This window comes from Leguminivora glycinivorella, chromosome 11 (assembly GCF_023078275.1).
Source record: "Leguminivora glycinivorella isolate SPB_JAAS2020 chromosome 11, LegGlyc_1.1, whole genome shotgun sequence".
NCBI lineage: Eukaryota > Metazoa > Arthropoda > Insecta > Lepidoptera > Tortricidae > Leguminivora > Leguminivora glycinivorella.
Genome location: NC_062981.1, coordinates 19,294,199 through 19,319,608, shown reverse-complemented (window position 1 = coordinate 19,319,608; position 25,410 = coordinate 19,294,199). Strand labels below are relative to the sequence as shown.

General features: G+C 41.3%; 1 protein-coding gene across 3 annotated transcripts in view; it reads right to left on the bottom strand.

Annotated features, from left to right (window-relative positions):
• Positions 1-25,410, bottom strand: part of LOC125231018 (NPC intracellular cholesterol transporter 1) — a 138,671-nt gene that overhangs the window by 16,488 nt on the left and 96,773 nt on the right. For all 3 annotated transcript variants that reach the window (XM_048136356.1, XM_048136358.1, XM_048136357.1), the window contains 11 exons: positions 23,996-24,179; positions 23,396-23,567; positions 22,276-22,537; positions 6,477-6,678; positions 5,616-5,816; positions 4,583-4,751; positions 3,656-3,887; positions 3,026-3,163; positions 1,770-2,263; positions 1,036-1,131; positions 273-467 (listed from right to left, as the gene is read on the bottom strand). In XM_048136356.1, coding sequence (XP_047992313.1) covers positions 273-467; positions 1,036-1,131; positions 1,770-2,263; positions 3,026-3,163; positions 3,656-3,887; positions 4,583-4,751; positions 5,616-5,816; positions 6,477-6,678; positions 22,276-22,537; positions 23,396-23,567; positions 23,996-24,179 — 2,345 coding nt within the window. The remainder of the gene's footprint in view (positions 1-272; positions 468-1,035; positions 1,132-1,769; positions 2,264-3,025; positions 3,164-3,655; positions 3,888-4,582; positions 4,752-5,615; positions 5,817-6,476; positions 6,679-22,275; positions 22,538-23,395; positions 23,568-23,995; positions 24,180-25,410) is intronic.

Sequence of the window (25,410 nt, the reverse complement as noted above, 5' to 3'; positions counted from 1 at the left end):
TTAGCAGTAGCCAGGACTATGATGCCGCCAAACTTAGTAAATGAGTACCTATACTTCGCATATGCACCTTGTATTTTCAGCTATGGCATCATACTATGGGGTTACACAGTAAAAGTGTTCTGCTACAAATTACCTGGAATATCTGACTGTTGACTGTAGCGAGAAAGATGTTGTCACAAAACTTGGTTTTTACTTTGCATCTGTACATTGTATTCTGAGATATGGCATCATACTATAGGCATACACAGTACAAGTCTCCTGTCACACATTACCTGGAATATCTGACTGTTGGCGGTGGCCAGCACGATGATGCCGCCGAACTTGGTGAGCGTGATGCCGCTGAGCACGGAGGAGCCCATGCGCGTGAGCGCGGCGCTGGCGCGGGCCACGCGCGACGCCCCGGCAGACACGCTGAAGCTGTGCACGAGGTGCGAGCAGAACTCTACCGCTATACCCACGGCCATTACCTGATGAATGTGAACATATTTTTAGATGCTAGATAGCTTAGGGTTTCCCCAAACCTATCAACGCGGAATCGACTCTAGTCGACCAAATATCTCTCGTGAAAGCCAAACGCGTCCGTACGCATGTTCATGCTAAAGAATGATTTATACATACATACATACATACAATCACGCCTGTATCCCTGGGTAGGCAGAGCACATGAAACTATTAAAGCTTCAGGGCCACTCTTGGCAAATAAGGGGTTAAAAGAAAACGAGAATGATTTATGGTCGAGGAAATCTGATTCCACGTCCAATATCGGATCGAATTTTGTGAAAACACACCTAGGATCAGTTACATCAAAGCAATATTAGACGATAAAATGTTTGCTATAAGTTATTGTATAGGAAATTCCTTGCTACTCTGCGGAGCAAAGGTTACAAACAGTTTTTTTCAACCGGTTCTTAAGACTTGAAGGACGCATAATATTCTCAATCATTATAAAACTCTTGGAAACCTTTAGAAAGTTTTTATTAGTAAAGGATTGTTCTAATTAAGGTATTTCTTAATGTATCTTTAAAAGTGACTTACCAAATTGACTAGTGACACTGCATTCAAACTAATACCCCACCAATACATAAGCCCTCCTATATTGACTACGATCATAGTGATCGTTATTACTACCACCTGAAATGAAATAAAACAACATTACTACATGAACCTTACATATCACACAAACACATAAAAAAAAATCATTTATTTCAGACATAAATTTCAATCATGCAAAACATATAATTAAAGTTTTGAAAATAAAGTTACAAGGCGGCAAGATGGCCTAACTGCGCCTAATATACGCACGCATAACTTAAAAGTTAGCACAAAATTAAATTAGCAAATCAGATAGTATATTTGAGGCGTGTTATTTCAAAAGGACTTATTTCTATAAGTCAATTGAGGTTATTTTTATCCATGTCTTCCTAGAGAAAGAACACTTGTTGACTTATAGAAATAAGTCCCTTTGATAAGACACTCCTTATTTAATAGCATAACATATTGAATTTTCAAATCATTAAAACCTTGTTTCAAACCATTTAATATAAGGGAAATATTTGTTAATTTTACTGCATGAATTTTAATCACGTTTCTATTTCCAAAAAGCAAGATAAATTGTGCCGTTATCTGTGTAAAGGGACCTTATTGTCGGTGCCGCTTACGTCCCGTGGCGTCGTATTTGTACACGAACATCGCTCATAACGGCGTAAGCGCCATCGACAATAAGGTCCCTTTACCCAGATAACGTCACAATTATAACTAATTCAACTCACCAAAGCCGAGAAGAGATCGAAACCCATCAAGATGAAGGTCACGATAAATATGGACAGCACACTAATGCCCATACTCTTCAGCGTATCGGGCCACATCGTCAAATACTGCTCATAGAACACGTAGAACACCGAATACGGGAACACATTCACCGTCGTATTCTTCCCTTGCTCCTTTAACTTGGAGTTTATGGTGTACGTTAAGTTGGCTGCTACATTTCTAGCCGCTTTTAGTGCCGAGTAGTAGTCTGAGCTAGTTTTTAGTACAGTGTGGTAGGTTTGGTAGTAGGTGGCGCCGACTTCGCTGGATTCTGTCTTGTTGATGATTCTAGTTTTGTAGTTGACGGCTTGCGCGTAGGCCGCGTGGCCGCCTTTGGGGCAGTCGCTGTCGGGGTTGTCGCGGAGGAAGAAGGACACGTAGCGGTCGAAGTCGCTGGGGCTGGGTCGTTGTTCGGGGGGGACGAGAGGTATGTTACACGGTTCGCAGTTGCCCGTCACTGGAATTAAATATTCGATTTTAAATAAATAAATAAATAAATACTAGGGTACACCTTATACAGATCAAACTACTCCCAAACTAAGCAAAACTTGTACTATGGGTGCTAGGCGACGATATACTTATATAGATAAATACATGAAATGAAATGAAATGAAATAAATGTTTATTCAAAACTAAAACTTAAAACTAAATTTTAACTTCTGCCAAACCAGAGTTTGGTTTGTTGGCAGACATACTTATGTACATAGAAAACATCCATGACTGAGGAACAAATATTTGTGCTCATCACATAAATAAATGCCCTTACCGGGATTCGAACCCGGGACCGCGGCGTAGCAGGCAGTGTCACTAAGCGCTAGGCCAGACCGGTCGTCAAATGAAATTAGAATGATTTTAGAATGCTTGTTTGTTATTGTCAGCCAAGGAGTAAAATTCCTTGCCGGCGGCTATATTTCTGAGCTCATATAACCCGGCAACCTTCAAATCTAGGGTGAAAAGGCATTTTCTGGGCGAGCTCACTTAATCCACGTCTTTGCCTTTGGCTAGTCTGTGGCCAAGAGTAAGCCCATTTATTAAAAAAAAATTAGATCGTTTATTTGGGTGTTGACATGCAGTGAGTGCGAAAATAGGTACGTCAGCCAGCTGAGAACTCACGACTGTCGCTCTCATTAGCCAGTCTAAACCCAGTTGCCGGGGCCGAAACCGGCTGGCTGATGATGATGATGATTACTCTAACATAAAGAGTATAAGAGCTACTCACGTATAGCGACGTCGTGCGGACAGAAGCTGCCGTTTTTGTATTTGTAGCAGCATTTGTCGCCATCGGACCAGTCGAACATATCATCCAGCCAAGAATTGGCCGGCTGACCAACGTAGGTCTCGTTCTGTGTGCGGTATGCTGTAAAAAAAAAAAGAAATTTGTGAAAACTATCAATAAATGTTAACAATCTCAATTCAATTCAGGGATTCTTTTAACCGAAGTACCTTTCAAGGACCGTTACGAAGCATATAAGTCCCATGTTGAAGTTTTTAAGATATCGGTTTGTACCTCAGACGAAGGATACTATAGACTTGACGCAAGGGTACACCCGTAAGGGACAGATATAGAATAATGGAGCGAATTTAAGAATCACTTTAAAAATGGCTGACAGTTTACCATACACAACCTACGTAATTTGGGCAGATAATAAGCTTGACAAGTCACGTCCTTATTGTTTGCCACAAACTCGTTTGTGGCAGCGGCGGAAAAGTGAAACTATGACAAAGACAAAAAATAACATTTTGCTCTCTATTATAATTTGTATGTGACCAATTGACCATCTCGTTCGGTAGTGGTATTATTATTTGGCTGTCTAGTCTATAGTATCCTTTGTTTAAGGTTTGTACCAACCTGAATATATCTGCATAGCAACACTGTCGTCGTTACAGAACCTAGTGCCACATATCATGTTCTGAATATCCTTATCCGAATAGTCTATTCCATTGGTTCCTTCTGTGACGACGAAGTACACTGGCGGGCCGATGTTGAGGTATTTGTTGAGGTGCTGGAAGTACTTTGTTTGGAAACTGTCGTGGGGCATGGAGAGTTCTTGGTCGAGACCGATTTCTATGTGTGGTGCGACCTGGGAAAGAGAATAATAAATTGAAATAAGCTTATGACAGATATACAGGGAAGAGTAATTAGTAGAAACTTGAATCCGTCCTTTTCAAGCTTTAACTGATGAACCACTTTAGATTCAATTTAAGATGGAGGTAGTTTAGTATCCCATAAGATAGTCTTTATCCCAGAAATCACTCCTGTAATCCTATGAACAACACCAAACTTATTTGACTGTCATTATGAACTGTAAAGTATTAAGCTGTAGGCTGATGATTATGTCTTTAAAATATAAAGGGAATGAAAAGAAACTATTTTCTATGGAAATAAAATATACTTTTCTCAAACATGCAATGAAATATTGTCTTTACGTTCCTTAAAATGGGCTGGGAAGTATCGCTTTTTGGGCGCAACAACTCGAGAGGACTGTAAAGGGATTTCATATTATTTTTCAGGCCTAGGCCTGCAAAGTAACTTTTTTTTATAAAATATTGTCCTTTAGAGCATTTTTTTTTTTATTTCATTGTATGTTTGAGAAAAGCACTATACATGCCTCGGCATGAAAACGGATTCCCGGCCTCGTATCCCTATCCGGCCTCGCTCGCACGCTCGCTCGGCCGTATATACCCACTTGGCCGGAAATCCTCATTTTCCCGGCCTCTGATGTAATGTACTATATCAAACAGTAGCGGGGAAAAAGTTGCTGCTTTAAATACTTACTGCTACAGAAGAGCAAAGCCACGCGAAGAATATAATCATGACGGAAGCTCTGACTTCCCGCTTCATGAGGAAAGGCACGTATACATGTTTGAACAAGTTGTACAGAAGTCCGTCGTACGCATCTGGCATGTCCACTTTGCTGCCTTGCACGCAGCAGAATACGTCAAATCTTGAACAAGAAAGGTACAATTAAACTTTGACATTTCAAATAAGAAAACTGTCGGTAGCTACAATCAGATTTTTTTATAAATTGATACCATAGACCTCTTGCCGGCGGCTAGACTTCCGAGCTCATATAACCCGGCAGCCTTCAAATCAAGAGTGAACAGGCATCCTCTGGGCGAGCTTATTCCATCGTAGGCCACTTTGCCTTTGGCTAGTCTGTAGCCAAGAATAACCCCATTTATATTTTTTTTAAAACTCTGATGATGGAATTAGAACATAATTGGGTCATTCTCCAGATTTGTACCTCACTGTGTCTAAACTCCGTCTAATCATGCTAAATGTCCGAAATTTATTTTATTTGTCACTCTTTAAAGTGACGACGAAATTCGCGAAATTTCTGTGGTAAAACACGCTATGTATATAGCAATTGTTTCACGCGAAAGATTTCCATAAAAATGAATGACATAGATTTCAAATTATATGACGACCGGTCTGGCTCAGTGATGACCGGTCTGGCTCAGTCGGTAGTGACCCTGCCTGCTGAGCCGCGGTCCTGGGTTCGAATCCCGGTAAGGGCATTTATGTGTGTGATGAGCACAGATATTTGTTCTTGAGTCATGGATGTTTTTTATGTATATAAGTATGTATTTATCTATTTAAGTATGTATATCGTCGCTTAGCACCCATAGTACAAGCTTTGCTTAGTTTGGGGCTAAGTTGATCTGTGTAAGGTGTCCCCAATATTTATTTATTTATTATTATTTATTGATAGAGTATTGTGGATTGATATTTTTTACCGATCTTACGGATTACTACACAGTAATCCACAAAAATCTGTCCTACTGTATAAATGAATTGATAAAGTTACCTGTTAGCGTTCTGTCGCTTAGTGTCAATAGCCATGAGGGCTACAAAGCATGTGACTTGCAGCAGGAAGTCCACTAACAACGCCACAGCGGCGTACAGCGCGAAGGCGCGCACGGCCGGCATGTCGCTCAGGGCTCCGAGGAAGAAGCAGACGGATTCAGAGATGGATGTCAGGAACATTGAGGGTCCGACTTGTCCCAGCCTGTAGAAAAAAATATTTACAATAGGCTAGTTTCCTATATAAGTATATATTTTGAAATAAAGCACCACATAATTAGAAGAAAAATATGGACAGTAGTTATGTTTAAACATAATTTCTATTTAATAAGTCAAAGAAAAAGATATAAAGTAAATGTGGAATAAAACCGTGACGTCACTTTATAGTATTTCATAGTAATTCCACATTAGCAAATCGTTTTGACAGTTCTTAAAAAGAAGCTGTTTTGACTAGTAGGAAACTAGCCTATTGTTGCTATTCTTAATAAACATATCACACGGTGAAACTAACTAAATCTCGACGAAAAATGGTGAAATTTAGTCCCATTAACGTAACTCATTTGAACGAGTTATACTATAGGTGTCAATTACGTAGTTAAACATTTTACATTAACATAAGGTTTCAGGCTTTTATACGTTTTTTACTGTGGTGCTTTTGATACATGGTGACTAGGTGCTGGAATACCATTCCGCCACAAAGAAGGGAACATACCCAAACTGCGTGACCATATTTGTGCCGACGATAATACGTAGCCAATAAAAAAACACACACACACTACATTTCCACACACACTGCATTTTTCACAAAGAAATGTCAATCTGTTGTGATTCCATGTCTATTATAAAGTTTCAAAGTATCACTTACGTTCTCCCGATATGTTGAGCTGCAGTCTCATCCTGTCTCCTCGGCTCTCTCTGCGCAGTTTGTACCAGGATGAAGATATTGTCGACTCCCACAGCCAACACCAAGAAGGGAATGACTTCGACAATGATAAGTGTGGCGGCCACACCGACATAGCCGAAGAGACCGATGGAGCAGACTACGGACGCGAGTACTATGAGGACGCCTGTGGACATAGAAGAGATCATGCTATGTATCTGTTAGATAATATATTTGAAGTTACTGACCAAATCTATCTTTTGAATAGGAGCATTTTCAGAATTTGGGTCCCCCCAATTAGCAAAAGTCGTTAACAAAAATTAACTCGCTGTCAGTTTCGTGACGACAATTAAGCATGAAAGCTGTCTAGTAATTTACTTTTTTCACATTCTGAATGTAGATTATCGCTTAAAGTTTATGTAATTAACACAATATAAAAATTTTACCTTCCAATAAAATTGTTATTATTTTGCCTGGTATATCCGAGGTCTTATATAGAGAGTACGTCGTAGACGTCGCATCGGACCGATAGATGGCGCCATCGTTCGTTGTAAGTCGCTCCGGCGTCACACCGCCGCGATGTTGGTAGTCCCGTTTTCCCCACCTGCAACATAAGGCTCCTACGCGCCCCGGCCCGCCACCAGCCACCCTCATTGTTGAGGAGAAGTGCCGACGGTATATTAAGCCTACCAGGAAGGCATCACTCAGACCTCGGATATACCAGGCAAAATAATAACAATTTTATTGGAAGGTAAAATTTTTATATTATTTGTGCCGTTTGTATATCCGAGGTCTTATATAGAGACCTGTTTATTATCTCCTGGTGGCGAGTCAGCTGGCGCGCAAGCCTTTGGTAGCCCTATTGGCATAGCATAGAAGAATAAGTGAATCGGTTGTTGAACCGATTTGACAGATGTATCAGTCGAAATCGCCTTCGATCCGCGAATATCTCGGTGCCAGAAACGCCTAAAGAGATTTTCGTGATGACGTTTAGCTTTAGTCAGCGAATAGTTAGAGAAATGACATTATTATACATTGTAGGCGAGGCTGACTTGAACAAGATACAAAAACCTTAGATACACTTTTATTATTAACAGACACGTTATTTTATCAGGTTATTATAAACCCAATTTCAGACACAAAGTGTGGAAATTAACTGTAAAAGTAGTGTAACTATCTGTACTGTAGCAGGGTAACGTAATTGATACTGCTTTTGTCAACCCTTCGTAAAAATTATCTAAATCAATATTAGCTTTGATATGACTATTTAAAGTCCAACGTCTTACGTCCATATCAAACACAGAAAAAGGTCATCACTCACGCGCCCGAGGGCTATTTGTTACGATACTGGTATTTTCGATCAGACTATTTCGCGTCAAGCGAGCGCGGTTACAAGCGAGACTCCTGAACTCTGAACTCTTTTTAGTGAGGGCATTTGAGGATACTGATCGCTCGGTAAAACTAGCCTAGAAGATGAAAAGTACGAGCGCTGTCGATTGCTACTACACTGGACGGAGGTATCAGTCGATTTCTTCAAGTCAGTCATTGACTCTTAGGGTAATCCATTACCTAATCCAAAACCCGATGCGACGGATTTCTACTTCGTGCAATGAAGGTCGACAGTGTAGACTGAGAGGTGACGTCCGTGTCGCATCGCTGGTGGTTGCTGAACACGTCGTGGTAGCAGGTCAAGGGGTGAATTAAAACACCGCCACACATGCGCGCTTTGAGAGCGTAGGCGGAGCGCAATAATGGCGGTGCACCGCACAAACGCTGGCGTTGCGCCCAGTGGGCACTAGCGGGAACTAACGAGCGCGGATTGCGAGCGCAACGCGCGCGGGACGCGAGCGGAATACGCGCGCATTCAGCGCGCTGATAGCGTAGCGTTAGCGAAGCGGAATGCGCTTTATGTGTGGCGGAGGCTTAATACGTACCGTTGTACGGCGTAATGCAGGGCTCTCGCAGACGAAGAGGTACGATGACGGGCGAAGCAGAAGAAGGCGAGGTCACCGAAGGTCACTTACTTGGCTCCCAGGGGGTGCATACTGACCTCGTACGACAGTCTGTTGGAGTCAGCAGTTACTGTCGTAGTTACTCGTAACCGAAGAGATGTAGTCCTGCCATCGTACAGCATAACATAACATACAACCGAACTGTGCATAGCATATAGTGCTATGCGAACCTTAATCCGGCTGCATGTCACTTCAGTCGCCAGCGCCACCGCCTGTTGAAGATTATTTTCCATCGGAAGAGCTTTACTTTGTACAATATTCCGATTATTTAAGGTCTTATCGGGCTGCAAATGCAAGCAAAACAGGAGCGATTGGCCTACAGCTATCGGCAGCTGTACGAGGTAATGCTGGAAACTAACCTCCCTCTGTAGACTACGAAAGTTGTGAAATTGATGAAATCAGGTTCTACGATCGAATCAAGCTCTATATTAATTCAGTATAGTCGAGCCAGATGATAACTACTGAAGTCCTCCTGAGTTCCTGGCCCCTTTCGCTTTGAGCTGGAATCTCAAGTTCACTAAGGCGAAGCGGGTTTATTTTTCCCAATTTGTTTATTAGAGGCTCGGCGAATAAGTTAATCTCTCGAATGGACAGGGGGCGCCACAAGCCTCCGGGAAATCGTCGTGTACTTGGAACCCCCGCGGCCAGATTACCGATCGGTTTTGGTGTCCGCCCGGTAAACAGACGCACGCTCAGGATGCAGCACGCTGGCTCGAATTCAGATCTGGACATTCTGAAAGAGTTTTTTTTTTTAAATCCGCAAACCTTTACGATGTCTTTGACCTACACAATGAGCGACGTACAGGAATCACAGGGTCGTCTCGCGAGGCGCCTCTCCGATTAGATAGCTCGCGAACATCGTCAGGACACCCTCGCAGCAGTGCGGCTCCTCGTCCGGTTATTGACGTCTTACCTCGTTCAACTATGGGTGGCCAAGCCACGTTAGGACGTAGCATCTTTAGAATTTATCTGTTCTCACTTCGGCGACGGAGGAGTCATTGGTCAAAATAGAGTGTAAATACTGTCGAAGTACTTCACGGGAACTGGTGTTCTCACTTCGGCGACGGAGGAGTCATTGGCGGTGAGATTGAGACGGCCGTCGTCAGCTCGAAAGGCGTCTTCGATGCCCCTGTCGCGTCACGCAGTATCGTGCTCGGTGGCCCTCTCGAGGTCGCCGCCGTCAGCGCGGGAGGCACCGGCGCCAGCATGACAGTCAGCTACATCGGTGAACAGCATCAACAGAGTTCGCGGCGTCGTCACGGCAGACGCGGCAGGAAAATTAGCGACGCCTTCGCGGCAGCCGCAGTATTGCGCTCGGTGGCGCGATGAAGGTCGCCGCGTCTGCAATCTTACCTCGTGCGATCGAGGCGACATCAAGGCGCCAGCATCAGCGTGTCGGCCGACGACACCGGTGGAAAACTTCAAGTAGCTTGCGGCGATGTCACGGCAGACGCAGCAGAAGGATTGCGACGCCTGTGCAGCGGTTAACAGTATTACGCTCCGCATCACCACTGAGGCTTGTCACGGCAGACGAACGCTCTGCATCACCATCGAGGCGCCAGCATAAGCGTGGCGGCCAGCGATACTGGTGGACAGCTTCAGCAGGGTCGCGGCGTTTTCACGGCAGATGAGCGCGCTGCATCACCATCGAGGCGCCAGCATAAGCGTGGCGGCCAGCGATACTGGTGGACAGCTACAGCAGGATCGCGGCGTTGTCAGGGCTGACGCACGCTCTGCATTACCATCGAGGCGCCAGCATAACCGTGGCGGCCAGCGATACTGGTGGACAGTCAGCAGGATCGCGGCGTTGTCACGGCAGACGAACGCTCTGCATCACCATCGAGGCGCCAGCATAAGCGTGGCGGCCAGCGATATTGGTGGACAGCTTCAGCAGGCTCGCGGCGTTGTCAAGGCAGACGCACGCTCTGCATCACCATCGAGGCGCCAGCATAAGCGTGGCGGCCAGCGATACTGGTGGACAGCTTCAGCAGGATCGCGGCGTTGTCATGGCAGACGAACGCTCTGCATCACCATCGAGGCGCCAGCATAAGCGTGGCGGCCAGCGATATTGGTGGACAGCTTCAGCAGGCTCTCGGCGTTGTCAAGGCAGACGCACGCTCTGCATCACCATCGAGGCGCCAGCATAAGCGTGGCGGCCAGCGATACTGGTGGACAGCTTCAGCAGGATCGCGGCGTTGTCACGGCAGACGGACGCTCTGCATCACCATCGAGGCGCCAGCATAAGCGTGGCGGCCAGCGATATTGGTGGACAGCTTCAACAGGATCGCGGCGTTGTCACGGCAGACGAACGCTCTGCATCACCATCGAGGCGCCAGCATAAGCGTGGCGGCCAGCGATATTGGTGGACAGCTTCAACAGGATCGCGGCGTTGTCACGGCAGACGAACGCTCTGCATCACCATCGAGGCGCCAGCATAAGCGTGGCGGCCAGCGATATTGGTGGACAGCTTCAACAGGATCGCGGCGTTGTCACGGCAGACGAACGCTCTGCATCACCATCGAGGCGCCAGCATAAGCGTGGCGGCCAGCGATATTGGTGGACAGCTTCAGCAGGCTCGCGGCGTTGTGGCGGGGGCAGGTAGCCGCGCTGGTAGCCTGCATATTGACGACAGATCACTAACGGCGCGGCGCTCGCGTCGGGGCAGCAGCAGACATACTTACAGCGTCGCACGCGACGCCTATGTGGCGGCCACAACGTTGTTCGGCGGCACCGCAGAGATGGCCATCGTTAACGAGGAGGCAACTTCTACGCAACTTCGGCGGCGCCGACGCGGCGGACAACACTGCCGCGGTCAGTGGCGCTATCGCAGCGCTACAGTAAGTTCCGGCGCCGACACGTGGCTTGGGGCCTCCGCACCGAATCGGAAACCGAACATGTTCTTTCTAAAATAATATGAATCTGCTCACCCATTCGTCGGAGAAATTCAAACCTCCTTGGAGCGCGGTATTCCTCCACCGCGCCCTCCGCCGCCGCCGCCGCCGCCGCCGCGCAGCCCGCGGTCGCGAAGCACGTGGTCCCCGGAGCACGTGGTCCCCGGCGGAGCAACTTACCTACGTTACCGCTTATATTCTCGCGCGAAACTTTTAATACGCGGATAACACTTCCTACTTTAGTCTCGGAAATGCGAATAGTTTAAAAAGAAAACTGATTAACGGTAACGATTTTTGCAGCATGGAACTTTCTTACAAAAAAGTGGGTAGAATCATAAAGCACCGCCGTTCATTTCTATCGTGAGAACCCCGAAAGACGAATAATGATCGCTAGCGAGGCATAATATATCTCATTATTCAAGAAGAACGAGCGTAAATTAAAAGGGAAGAAAGAATTGACGGTGAAAATTGAAATTGAAAAATTTCATAATTCTGAAACGTTATAAGCCACTTTTTAAATAAAAACACGAATAACTCTGGTTTGACCAGGAGTAACAAGGAAATAGAAACTAAAAGATTAATTTCGAGACACCATGCTGTAAAAATGTTCGAACGGAATACGCGACAACCGGTCACTTCGGCGTTCGACGAAACAATGAGGGTGGCTGGTGGCGGGCCGGGGCGCGTAGGAGCCTTATGTTGCAGGTGGGGAAAACGGGACTACCAACATCGCGGCGGTGTGACGCCGGAGCGACTTACAACGAACGATGGCGCCATCTATCGGTCCGATGCGACGTCTACGACGTACTCTCTATATAAGACCTCGGATATACAAACGGCACAAATAATAACAATATTTTTATTGAAATGTCATGCTTAATTATCGTCACAAAACTGACAGTGAGTTAATTTTTGTTAACAACTTTCGCTAATTGGGGTGTCACAAATTCTAAAAATGCCCATAGTAGCAAAGAGGATAGAGTATTAAAGAGAGTTACTGTCAAAGTAAAATGTGTATTGTGTAATCACAGTGCATACACTGCCATCTCTCGACACAGGCTTAAAACTTTTGAAACTCAGTTTTGACAATTTGGCCCATATTCTTAGCTTGATATGTTTTAAAATGACAAATATTAATATTAGCGCCATCTAGCCGAGCGTACCCCAAAGTTGTATCGCCATCTAGCTCACCGTACCTTTTTTGTATGGTTTTGGGGTACGTTTTTTTCTTAGACTTTATCTGTCTTTACGAAGTTATATAGGTTTTTGATAGTTAGTGATAACTTATGAAACAAGGTGCCATGTCATCATCCTCCTTGCGTTATCCCGGCATTCGCCGCGGCTCATTGGAGCCTGGGGTCCGCTTTAACAAACAAGGTGCCATATATTAATAGTATTTTATGCTACAGGCGTTTAAAGGAGGTCAAAAAAGATGAGTGGCGTGGGTAACAATTTGAGGCGAAGCCGAAAATTGTTATTAAGACGCCACGAGTATTTTTTGACTCAGTTAAACACCGTTGCATACAATACTTTTTCTACGACCATGCACTTAGTTTTTAATAGTGTTCTTGAATAACTTTCTTGAAATTCACACTGTTTCCTGTATTTTAACGCAAAGGTTTGCACTGTCAGCTCAGCTGCCCAAAGCCTTCCCGCGCACGCGCGCAGTATCGTTATAACAATGCGTTGCCATGGTTACAGAGCCAAACAATACGTTTTCAGTTTTTTCGATACTGCGCGCATGCGCGTAAAGCCGGCGGAGGCTGGCTTTGGGGAATAGACTTTTATGTAGGGTTTTAAAGATCTATGCACGACCCTGTAAATAACGAATAACAGTTCGGGAGTAGAAAAAGAAAATAACGAACGTGGTGAAAGCCGGCTTCGAACGTCTTTAGCAGTGTGACTACTAAGAAAACATACAAATCAAGATATTATTTGATTGAGTTGAGTCTGCCGTTTGTGTTTAAGAGGGGGTAGAGCAGGGAGAATTTTCAGAATCTGTCAAATTACCCCATTACACACACAAACACCCTTCACTCACACTACCTCAATTTACTGTGAAAGGTCAGTGACCCTTAATTTTTTTCAAGAGTGTTAGTTTGAGTTTGTAGTCAACTACTGACCTCCTTTGAGAAATTAAAACTGTAAAAAAGGTAGCATACAAGAAGACAGAGAAAAAATACGCATCATCTAGCTTTCCTTCTCTGTTCATGTCTCATGTGACTTAAATTTACCTAAATATGTAGATAACGTTCCTTATTCAATTGATTGTTTATCTAGGTGTATTTCAAATTACATTGCACTTCATTTTGCGTTACTTTTCTATACTTAGATTAAAAATCGTCAGCCTGCCTATCCCCGCAAACATTATTCAAAGACGTGTGTGAAGGGCTAAAGGCCGATACCTCCAGGCAGACAATTATGGTCGCGTGATAAATGATAAACCATCAGCCCTATCACACTATTTGTAAGTGCGATAGGGACGGCCCGATGTTATACCATTTATCGCGCGACCATGATTGCCCTGCCGGTCTTCGGAGGCCTGTGCTGTGCATTACGTATATGCGGGGTGTATTAAAGACTAACAGATAGGTACTTTATTCTTTTTGGTCGTTAGGTTTTTTATCAATTTATCATTTATTTTGATACAAAAATAAAGTATGTGTATAAAATAAAAACCTAATGAATAGAGTACAGCTAGCAGCAGTCATGTCAGAGACACAAAGAAAGACAGGGAATATCGACGCATATCTTATCTTATCCAATACTGCCATCGGCATCTGCATCAGACTCTTGATCTTACCCAATTTCCGAGTCCCTTCTCTTAATTTCAGTTCCTTGAGTTGAAAATGTTGAAACTCATACTTAGTATTAAATAAACCACAAATACATATAAAAATCACAATATAATTTTAAATTATGGCTTAGGCCCTGTACCAGTTGCAGTCACCACGTCTGTAAAGCCCCTTGTAGTTTCTTTTAAATGGAAAAATACCTAGATGTCATGTCATACACATCTGTGATGTAACTGAAAATTAAAAAACATCGCTTAGAGATAAGGTTCAAATTAGCATGGCAAAAAATACAGTGCAGTCAAAATACCATCAAAATACGAAAAAGCATATGTCAATGTCAATATCACTGCCGTATGCCGTATTTCAGGCCATAAGGGCTGTTTTCTCAAATATGAAAAAATCTCAAAAGCAGAACTTTAAATAGTATTTTATGCAACAGGCGTTTAAAGGAGATCAAAAAAGACGAGTGGCGTGGGTAACAATTTGAGGCGAAGCCGAAAATTGTTATTAAGACGCCACGAGTATTTTTTGACTCAGTTAAACACCGTTGCATACAATACTTTTTCTACGACCATGCACTTAGTTGTTAATAGGTTTCTCGAATAACTTTCGTGAAATTCACACTGTTTCCTGTATTTTGACGCAAAGGTTTGCACTGTCAGCTCAGCTGCCCAAAGCCTTCCCGCGCACGCGCGCCGTATCGTTATAAGGCGTTGCCATGGTTACAGGGCCAAACAATGCGTTTTCAGTTTTTTCGATACTGCGCGCATGCGCGGAAAGCTGGCGGACACTGGCTTTGGGCACAGTATAAAGCAGTAATAACTCTTCTAACAAACTTCACTCCACGCGGTGTGTCGAAAACTACTCTCCATATGCACCGAATACATGCGAAACTGGTAAGTATTGGGCTGGACAGTCGGGGCCGCGTTGCGCGCTGTGTTGACGTGTTGAGTTCGGGAAAAAATGACGTCAGCACCGAAGACATATTTTCGTTACTGTAGTGTTTATGGGTGTATGGAGAAAATGCGGAAATGTCAGAATGTTCTTTAGAATTCCTAGACACCCAGAAAAGTAAGTGGTTGTTATATTTTTGCAGTGTTAGGTACATTATTGCTTACGTAAATGGCGTAAAAGTGAGATTTAAAGCTAGAATGACACATTAAAATCAATAAGGATTTATCTGTAACGACATTTAGGTAGATGCTGCGATCTATCTAGCTCGAAAGTTTGGTACCTACTTAAATATTGTGCAAACATCTATTCAAACATTTTATGTAAATACGATTTCGTCAGTTTTTATGAAACAAACACGTACTTGAATCTTTATTAGATAAAAAGGTAGAAAGAGCGTTGGTACTAGCATAGCGCCATACACAGTTACTACGAGTAGGACAGTGGCACAGGTACAACCCTGCGTGACCTTGCGCAGTAGTAACGACCGCGTCGCCGCTGCCGGAGATTAACTACTGATTTATCCTTATACTGTGCTTTGGGGAATAGACTTTTATGTAGGGTTTTAAAGATCTATGCACGACCCTGTAAATGACGAATAATAGTTCGGGAGTAGAAAAAAGACTTTCTAGGAAAATTATTTTGAACTTGATAGGTAGAACAATTTTTAAAAGTTGTACAAAAAAAATCTGAACTAAGTTTGTAACTATATGAAAAGCATTTTTTATCTTAGATTGCATATTTTATATACATATTATCGTAACGAATTTTCTTTCAAATAAAAAGAGAATTATTAGAATAGGTTGACGGTATCTACCGTAAACTGGGGTTACATTGACCAATTTGGGAATTTAAACGTAACGTAACTAAGGAAGAAAAAAAATGGGACCATCAACTTTTTAGGGTTCCGTAGCCAACTAGGAACCCTTATAGTTTCGCCATGTCTGTCTGTCCGTCCGTCCGTCCGTCCGTCCGTCCGTCCGTCCGTCCGTCCGTCCGTCCGTCCGTCCGTCCGCGGATAATCTCAGTAACCATAAGCACTAGAAAGCTGAAATTTGGTACCAATATGTATATCAATCACGCCAACAAAGTGCAAAAATAAAAAATGGAAAAAAATGTTTTATTAGGGTACCCCCCCTACATGTAAAGTGGGGGCAGATTTTTTTTTTCATTTCAACCCCAACGTGTGATATATTGTTGGATAGGTATTTAAAAATGAAGAAGGGTTTACTAAGATCGTTTTTTGATAATATTAATATCTTCGGAAATAATCGCTCCTAAAGGAAAAAAAAGTGCGTCCCCCCCCCTCTAACTTTTGAACCATATGTTTAAAAAATATGAAAAAAATCACAAAAGTAGAACATTATAAAAACTTTTTAATGATAATCGAATGTAATCCCTTACAAAAGTATTTTATGTCAAGAAAAGATTAAAAAAAAATGGTTCGCAGTCAAATGTTACAACTCTTTAACGCTATTTTGGGGTTACTTTGATCAAGAATAAAAATTAACATCTTCGAAAAACCAACTTTTTTGCAATTATTTCAATATTTATCACAAGAAGCGATCAAATTATCAGCCTCAACAAGTACCGTGACAAAATCAGACAATAATTAACTATGTGTCATTATGGTCAATGTTACCCCATGCAAGTGATCAAAGACACCCCACAGAGTAAATCATTACTTAGTAGTAAATACCTAGTTTGACTTTATGATACAAAATTCAATACAATGGTATAGCTAAACACATTTCTGGCAACCTAATATTCACTGTGAACCTTTTACTTTAATACCCACTACGTTAGTTTATAAGTTTATTTAAACATGAAAAATAGCAATAAACTATGCTTATATTTTGACACGTTATCCGCACTGCCCACGACCATACTTATTCACCGCGTCAGAGCACCATCTAACTATAAAGGTTGGTTAAGGGTTATCATAATATGTGTAGATTTCATTACCGACCACTCATAACATATTTAATCCTTATTTTTTGGTAAAATAAATATAATACGCTCGTGACAGGTCATATTTTGTTCGCAATCCGAAAGAGTCAACCCTTTTCCCTATTCACCCCCTTCCCGACCCTATTCACTCCAACGTTAGGGTGAGCGAAAATTACTAAATAAAACGACATATTTTCAAAGACAAACCGAAGTTCACACTACCGGAAGATTTTTTTGTGTAAAAAATTAGCATGGCACATATAAAAAACGGCTATCGACGTTCAAAAGTCGGTTTTGGCCCAATTCACCATAAATTACGTTAGTTATACCCGTTCCGACCCCATGAACCCAAAATCTTCAGAAAACGATGTACTATGTAGCCCAATTTTATTTGGTATTTTGGAGGTAACTAGTAAAAATAATTTAGTTTTACAATTGTGCGAAAATAAATTCTCATCTGGCCGGTTTTTTTAACCTGGCCTGATGGCCTAGTGGTAATAACGTTAGCTGCGTAAGCTGAAGACCCGGATTCGATTCCCGGCTCAGCCACCGTGGGCCTTGTCGTTTTTTCTTTCGTGTATGATATCTATTTCAAATATGTATGTATGTATGTGAACACTTTATTGTACATAAGACAAGTTAGGACATAAAAATACAGTATAGTTATGATGTACAAAGGCGAACTTATCCCTATAAGGGATCTCTTCCAACCTTTGAGCGAATTGAAAATGTATTATTTATATAAACTTGAAAAAGAACAAATCAAAAATGATTCAATAAAATAATTTTATTTCTTCTGGGATATGGGTTAAATTGTGGTGTAGGCGAGAGGCTGGCAACCTGTCACTGCAATGTCACAGTTTCGTTTTCTTTCAACCCCTTATTTGCCAAGAGTGGCACTGAAGCTTTAGTAGTTTCATGTGCTTTGCCTACCCCTTTATGGGATACAGGCGTGATTGTATGTATGTATTTCTTCCCTAGTTGTATAGTTTCATACTTATGATTTTTATTTTAAAGTAATCCGTCTATATTATAGCAACCATGGGTGATTTTTGCGGACTTAAGTAGAAACGTGGAGGTAGACAGAAGTGTGATTAACATTTCTAAGTGTTAATTTCTTGTATCTAGTCTAACTACGAAGCAATACATTGACGTATAAATTGCGTCCATATACAGAGAGGTCATTCATAAAAATACCACTTTAGGTAAGTTATTGTATACAATGTGACAAGCATTGACCACACATCCCAATTCACCCCTCTTCCGACCCTAATCAGCCCCTTCGTAAACCTATTCACCCCTTTGCGACCCGATTCCCCCCATTCCTGATCCCATTCACCCCTCAGGCCGCGGATATTTATTCATCCCGTAAAAATTCCCCAACACAGTTGCATCGCTTTCTTCATGAAAACCATTATAAAAATGAAAATATGTCTTATGATTTTCTGTTATACATAAACTTTAGAAGTGTATACACATTCAAAAGGATAATGAACGATTAAAATGAGTAAAAATCCAATAAATTTGAACGTCAACTTTGACAGACATGAAACTGTAAATAAAAATGTGTGGCTTGCACATTTTCACTGTAATTTTAAATATGTAACACATTTTTTTTTAGTAACATATTGTGTATAATACTTTTCATTCAACAGATAACTGTTATTGGCCTAAGACTATGTAAAAATACCTATGTAAGTTGAATATTTACGGCTGTTGTCCTAAATACCAATAATAATAATAAAAAAAAAACATAATATATTATTTTCCTACTTTGATTGCGGAAAATAGAAGGAATATGTCAAGAAATATAATAACATTATATACCCCCGGAACCCTTTTCACCCCAAATTACGATATTTATTAAATTGTCAAGAGTGAACAGGCATCTTCTGGGCGAGCTCACTCCATCGTAGGCCACGTCTTTGCCTTTGGCTAGTCTGTGGTCAAGAGTAAGCCCATTTATAATTAAAAAAAAAAAACCGGCCAAGAGCGTGTCGGGCCACGCTCAGTGTAGGGTTCCGTAATTTTCCGTATTTTTCTCAAAAACTACTGAACCTATCAAGTTCAAAACAATTTTCCTAGAAAGTTTTTATAAAGTTCTACTATTGTGATTTTTTTCATATTTTTTGAACGTAGGGTTCAAAAGTTAGAGGGGGGGACGCACTTTTTTTTCCTTTACAAGCGATTATTTCCGAAACTATTAATATTATCAAAAGACGATCTTAGTAAACCCTTTTTCATTTTTAAATACCTATCCAACAATATATCACACGTTGGGGTTGGAATTAAAAAAAATCTCAGCCCCCACCCTAATAAAACATTTTTTTTTCATTTTTTATTTTTGCACTTTGTTGGCGTGATTGATATACATATTGGTACCTCAGCTTTCTAGTGCTTACGGTTACTGAGATTATCCGCGGACGGACGGACGGACGGACGGACGGACGGACGGACGGACGGACGGACGGACGGACGGACGGACGGACGGACGGACGGACGGACGGACGGACGGACGGACGGACGGACAGACGGACAGACGGACAGACGGACGGACGGACGGACGGACAGACAGACATGGCGAAACTATAAGGGTTCCTAGTTGACTACGGAACCCTAAAAATTGTCATTATGTAAAATGTCGGAAACTACGAAACCCTACATTGACGCGCTCTTGGTCGATTTTTCGTCTTAATGCTATGTAAGAGATAATAAAAAATTACACCTCCCAATTTATAATAAGTTTTTTTTTGCAAAAAAAATATTTATTGCTCTCCGAGACATTTTTAAAAACCCCTGACTCAATGGGTATACGACGTTTCATAACAGAGTTCCTATGATCACCTTTCTGCTCCATCATCAGATTAGCTCCATGATACCATAATATTGCATTGTCACTTGATTTACATAGGTGTGCAAAATTTCAGCTCAATTGGAAACCGGAAAGTGGGTCAAATTTAGCTTCTACGTTTTGACTCAAACTAACATACCTACTAACAAGGCAAGTTGAATAAAAGCTTGTATAAAGGCTCGTTTTCGTGAACTGTCAAATCACCTCATACAATTTACGGCTGTAAGGCAACCAGGTAGGGTTTATTATTGCACTTTAATTACATATTAATGATTTCTAGCCCGTAAGATATATATTTGCTTTAACAATGGATAGATATTTATGCGGGTGAAAGTGTAATTTAGGTTTTTATAAAGAATAAAATATTTTTAAGCGACCCGATCAGATATGTATGCGGATAAGGACCCTCCCACATCTACCGTCTTGCGATCGTAGCGTCGGGCCAACTGTATGGCTAAGCCGCGCTGACGCGGCGTCTTTTTCCATACAGTTGGCCCGACGCTATACGCTCGCGAGACGCTAGAAAGAGAGACGATGTTTTTGCCGGTCACGGAGCATCACAAATTTTTGCCGGGAACATGTCGTCATATACTTATGTTATGGCCCACTATAGAAAATCAGATATTTTTGCACGGCTGTTCATAGTCATTTATGCTGGTCACCAGCTGGTGTTCCATGAATATTTGGTTTAGTTGAGTGGAGAAGTGCCATTCAAAACAAGCGCTTTGTAAACAACGATGTATTTAGGTGATTTATAATTATTATTGTTTTCAACTTACGGTTACGTGTTCGCGGTATGCACAGAGTAAATCTTTAATGAAATTGAGTCATTTTTTTTATATACACAATTAAATTTGAACCAGAAGCACTATACCTATACCCGCTCGCATTCCCCTTTTTTCTATTCTAAGTAAGAATCGATTAATACGTATCTGAATATGTATGAATAAATTAAATTGTAATTGTTTACATACAACCTGTGAAGTTTGGTTGACAAAATTTGACGTACGTACTGTCATATATATTTTTAAAATGACGTACTGTTAATACCAGCGTAATGAAAATGTATTCCAATGAGTAAAACAAAACATTAAACTTTTTTCAATTTAACCGAACTAGAATGAAATCATTTATACTCATTCGGTTGTGTTCGTTATTTTCTTTGATAATGTGATATATTTTTATTTATTTTTTATGCACAAGCCATGCACCTTTAAATTTTAAATGAGATTGGATCTCCACCTGACATATTTGATTTACCCTATTTATTTTGAGCACAGTTTTACACTGGTATGGTTTTTCGTGTACGTACACTATTTTCTGTCAAAATATTTGTCAAATTTAATTGTCAACGCGGAGCGACCGGCGACACGTCTGCCTCCGACGAGCCGCTCACGGCATCTAATCGAAAGGAGAATTCTGACAGCAATGGCGAATGTATGGAAATTTTACGATAGTTTAAATTTAAGGTAAAATTTCTTTGTTGCCTTTGAGAGGAAAAATATAAAAAACCTCAAAACTTCTAGTCCATTTATCTGGCTTTTAGAATCACTTAATGTTATAACTAAAGTATTGAATTTTTTTAACAAAGTTTACTAAACGGCGACATACGTTTTTCTCATTTTAGGTCAACTTTGCGTGGGTTTATTTATTATACCTTTAATAATTAGAGATTCTGAATAGTCAAAAGTTGTAGACACACTCTTTAAGATAATAACTCCATTTATTTTATTTCATTTAATTTAGAAATGTGAGCAGCATTTGTTAAACGCCGAATGCACTTTTCGAGGATTTCGTACGACCCCCTCTTAAGATAATGTACCACATGATAAGGATTTCAAAGGACGTCAACCTCAGTGTGTGGTTTTAATTTTAATCACGCGTTCTTGGGACAATGGGACATTACTGACAGACGAATCATAACGATCTTATAATGGTCTCGATTTTTTTAGGTACGGAATCCAGAAAAATAACCTCAAAGTCCAAGAGTGACTTTACTGTCAATCAGCAACCTAGCACACGTTATGAACCGTCCAAGAGATATTGTGATATACGCGAACATAATAAAGTACAACACAAGTATAGTAGACGCGTCTGACTTGTGACTCCTTGTATTCGCCTAACGTCCCTACATCGTTCAAATCCTTACTAATATTATAAATGGGAAAGTGTGATTGTCTGTTTGTTTGTCCGTCTTTCACGGCAAAACGGAGCAACGAATTGACGTAACCTTTAAGTGAAGATAGTTGACGGGATGGAGAGTGACATAGGCTACTTTTTGTCTCTTTCTAACGCGAGCGAAGCCGCGGGAAAATTTAGTATTATATAGCTCACCTCCAAGACCAAGAGTGACTTTACTGTCAATCAGCAACCTCGCACAAGTTGTGAAGCGTCCAAGAGATATAGCGATATAGGCGAACATTATAAAATACGACACAAGTATAGTAGACACATCGGACTGAGATTCTTTGTATAGTTCGTCTTCGATGGACCGTTCGGAGGTGTATGCGATGTCCATGTACGGAGGCATCTCGTTTTTGGTGTAGTTGGTCATGAATGTGATGAAGTCTTTCTCCCATTCAAGCGCTGGGCCCAGCTGGAATAACATAAAAAAACATGGTTTAGAACGAAATAATGATTAAAATTAAGAATATACATCAATTAAGACTTAAGACATAAATAAAATTATGACATCAAGCCTGCCTTTGGTAACTAGAAATAGAAATATGTTAAGAATATAAAAAACATAGTTCTCTTTCAGCTTATGAAGAAATCGGTATAAACAATTTTTTCACCAGAGACATCAGCTATTTTGAGAAAACTGTAGGTGAACGAGTTTCATTTTTGATTGTTGACTGTTTACACTATGGGGGGTACGTTTTTACATCACCGTGCCAGTGTGTTCATCAATGTGGCTAGTCGATATTATACGACGTAACGTCATCGTCAGTTTACTCAATTCGCCTTTAGCTATTTGTCGAATTAAAAGACACGCGCTCGAAATATAAATGTGTAGACATACCAGTTAGTGGGTTATCCTACTAACATACCTTGGCTTTGTGTTTATTGTTAACCAAAAAAAGGTTAGAATGGGAGCATTGGCCTCGTGGAAACGAGACTGAGCAGTCAAGTTGTTCGCCAGGAGCCAAGAAACCACCCAATGCGACGGCCGGCAGCACAGGACCGTTGTATATGGACATACACTCAGGATCATATGTTCGTATATCAAAAATATTGGGTAGACAACATACCTTGGCTTTGTCATGTTTGTTGTTCACCAGGAAGGTCAGGATAAGAGCAGTGGCCTCGTGGAAACGAGACTGAGCAGTCAGTTGTTCGCCAGGAGCCAAGAAACCACCCAAAGCGACGGCTGGCAGCACAGGACCGTTGTATATGGACAGACACTCAGGATCATATGCGTTTCTGTATCAAAAATATTGGGTAGACAACATACCTTGGCTTTGTCATGTTTGTTGTTGACCAAAAAGGTCAGGATAAGAGCCGTGGCCTCGTGGAAACGAGACTGAGCAGTAAGTTGTTCGCCAGGAGCCAAGAAACCACCCAAAGCGACGGCCGGCAGTACAGGACCGTTGTACGTGGAGAGACAGTCGGGATCGTAGGCGTTTCTGTAAACGGAGATTTTTAAGTTTCTATAATTAAATTCCACAAGTCGCCGTTTTAGTATCCAAAAGAGACAAAAGGTTCGTAATCTTCGCTTCAAAACCTTGAGATCCAGTACCATAGTGACTTTTAATACAATACACAATATTTTTGTGCAAAAGTCGAGATCGAGTAAAATAGCGGATCGAACACAGTGGACGGTGACGCAGGGCGAGCGGCGCGAAGCATAGGTTTTTTGGACGAGAACGAGTGAAAAGCTAGTTCCATCGTAGCTTAGGGGACCATAAGCCTTGATCGCGCTTTTGGATATTAATAACTAGCATCCTTACATGTTACACCATACGATAAATTAAAAACAGACGATGATATTGTAATCTGCGCCCCGAAAACCTATAAAAAGACTTCCATGTTACAAAAAAATTTCAATACTCACTGTGTGCACTTCAAGATCTTGCCCAAGTACGCATTATTCTCTACATCGAAGTTATCTTCTGGATCGTTCTGGAACCATCCCCAGACGCTCTGAATGGCGCACTTGTCCGCGGTGACGGTAGGGTTGATGGCCGACGCGAGCGGAGCGAAGCATACGTTTTCTAGGCGAGACGTGTTGCCGAGGTCTGAAAGAGATTTCACGTATAAATGTTGGTACTGTAGCCGCAAGGCTATATAGCCGCGGCTATGTATTTAAGTGACAAACCAAAATAATATTATTTTGCTTTATACAATTTAAATTGTATTTTCATTTGTAATAATTTGTTAAATTTATTGATCTTTGTACAAATGTAGGTACCCATTGACTTTCATAAGAGCATTATGTGAATGCCTAAATTGAGGAATAAAGAATTTCATTTCATTTAATTTCAAACCTTAAAGGGATAAGTTCACTTTTGTACGAACTGATTGTATTTCTATGTATTGTGTTATTACATGTTTAGTGCAATAAAGTGTGTTACTACTATTACAATCGACTTTTCTTCTTAAGAGTCAGCCCTTTTTCAGTAAACCCTTCTATAAAAGAAATACTATTTTCAAATTTTCCTATCCTTCATAAGGTGTTCAATTGACAATATTTCATATTTTTGAGTACTACTTTTTATTGTTTGGTTTGAAAGAACTCAATACTAAAATATACACGTATTTTTTTATTTTTCCAAAAACTGCTATTTTAATGAGAAATTCCCTTTTTATTACTGCTTCGAGCAGAAAGAGCGTAAGTTACAAACGTCAAGACACAGCTTCGTGACGTCACATGTGTTGTTTCATACACCTAAGAAAACGACAAAATCATTCCTAAAAAAAAAGTTTTAACAGTCAGCTTAAACAGTCTGGTATGTCTGATTGTCAAGTGTCACTGTCAACCACTAGTGAATGACTACGAATCATAGACTAAGCCATGATTTTTTTAATATCTTTGCTACGAACTGTGACTTAAACAAAGGATACTATAGACTAGACAGCCAAATAATAATACCTCTACCGAACGAGATGGTCACATACAAATTATAATAAGAGTGACAGAGAGCAAAATGTTATTTTTTGTCTTTGTCATAGTTTCACTTTTTCGCCGCTGCCACAAACGAGTTTGTGGCAAACAATAAGGACGTGACTTGTCAAGCTTATTATCCGCCCAAATTACGTAGGTTGTTTATGGTAAACTGTCAGCCATTTTTAAAGTGATTCTTAAATTCGCTCCATTATTCTATTCTATATCTGTCCCTTACGGGTGTACGCTTGTGTCAAGTCTATAGTATCCTTCGTCTGAGAACTGTGATAAGTTTCACTGTCAAACTCAAGTGACATCCCAACTGGAAGATTTTTTTTTATATAGTGGCAGCTCTAAATCAGCTA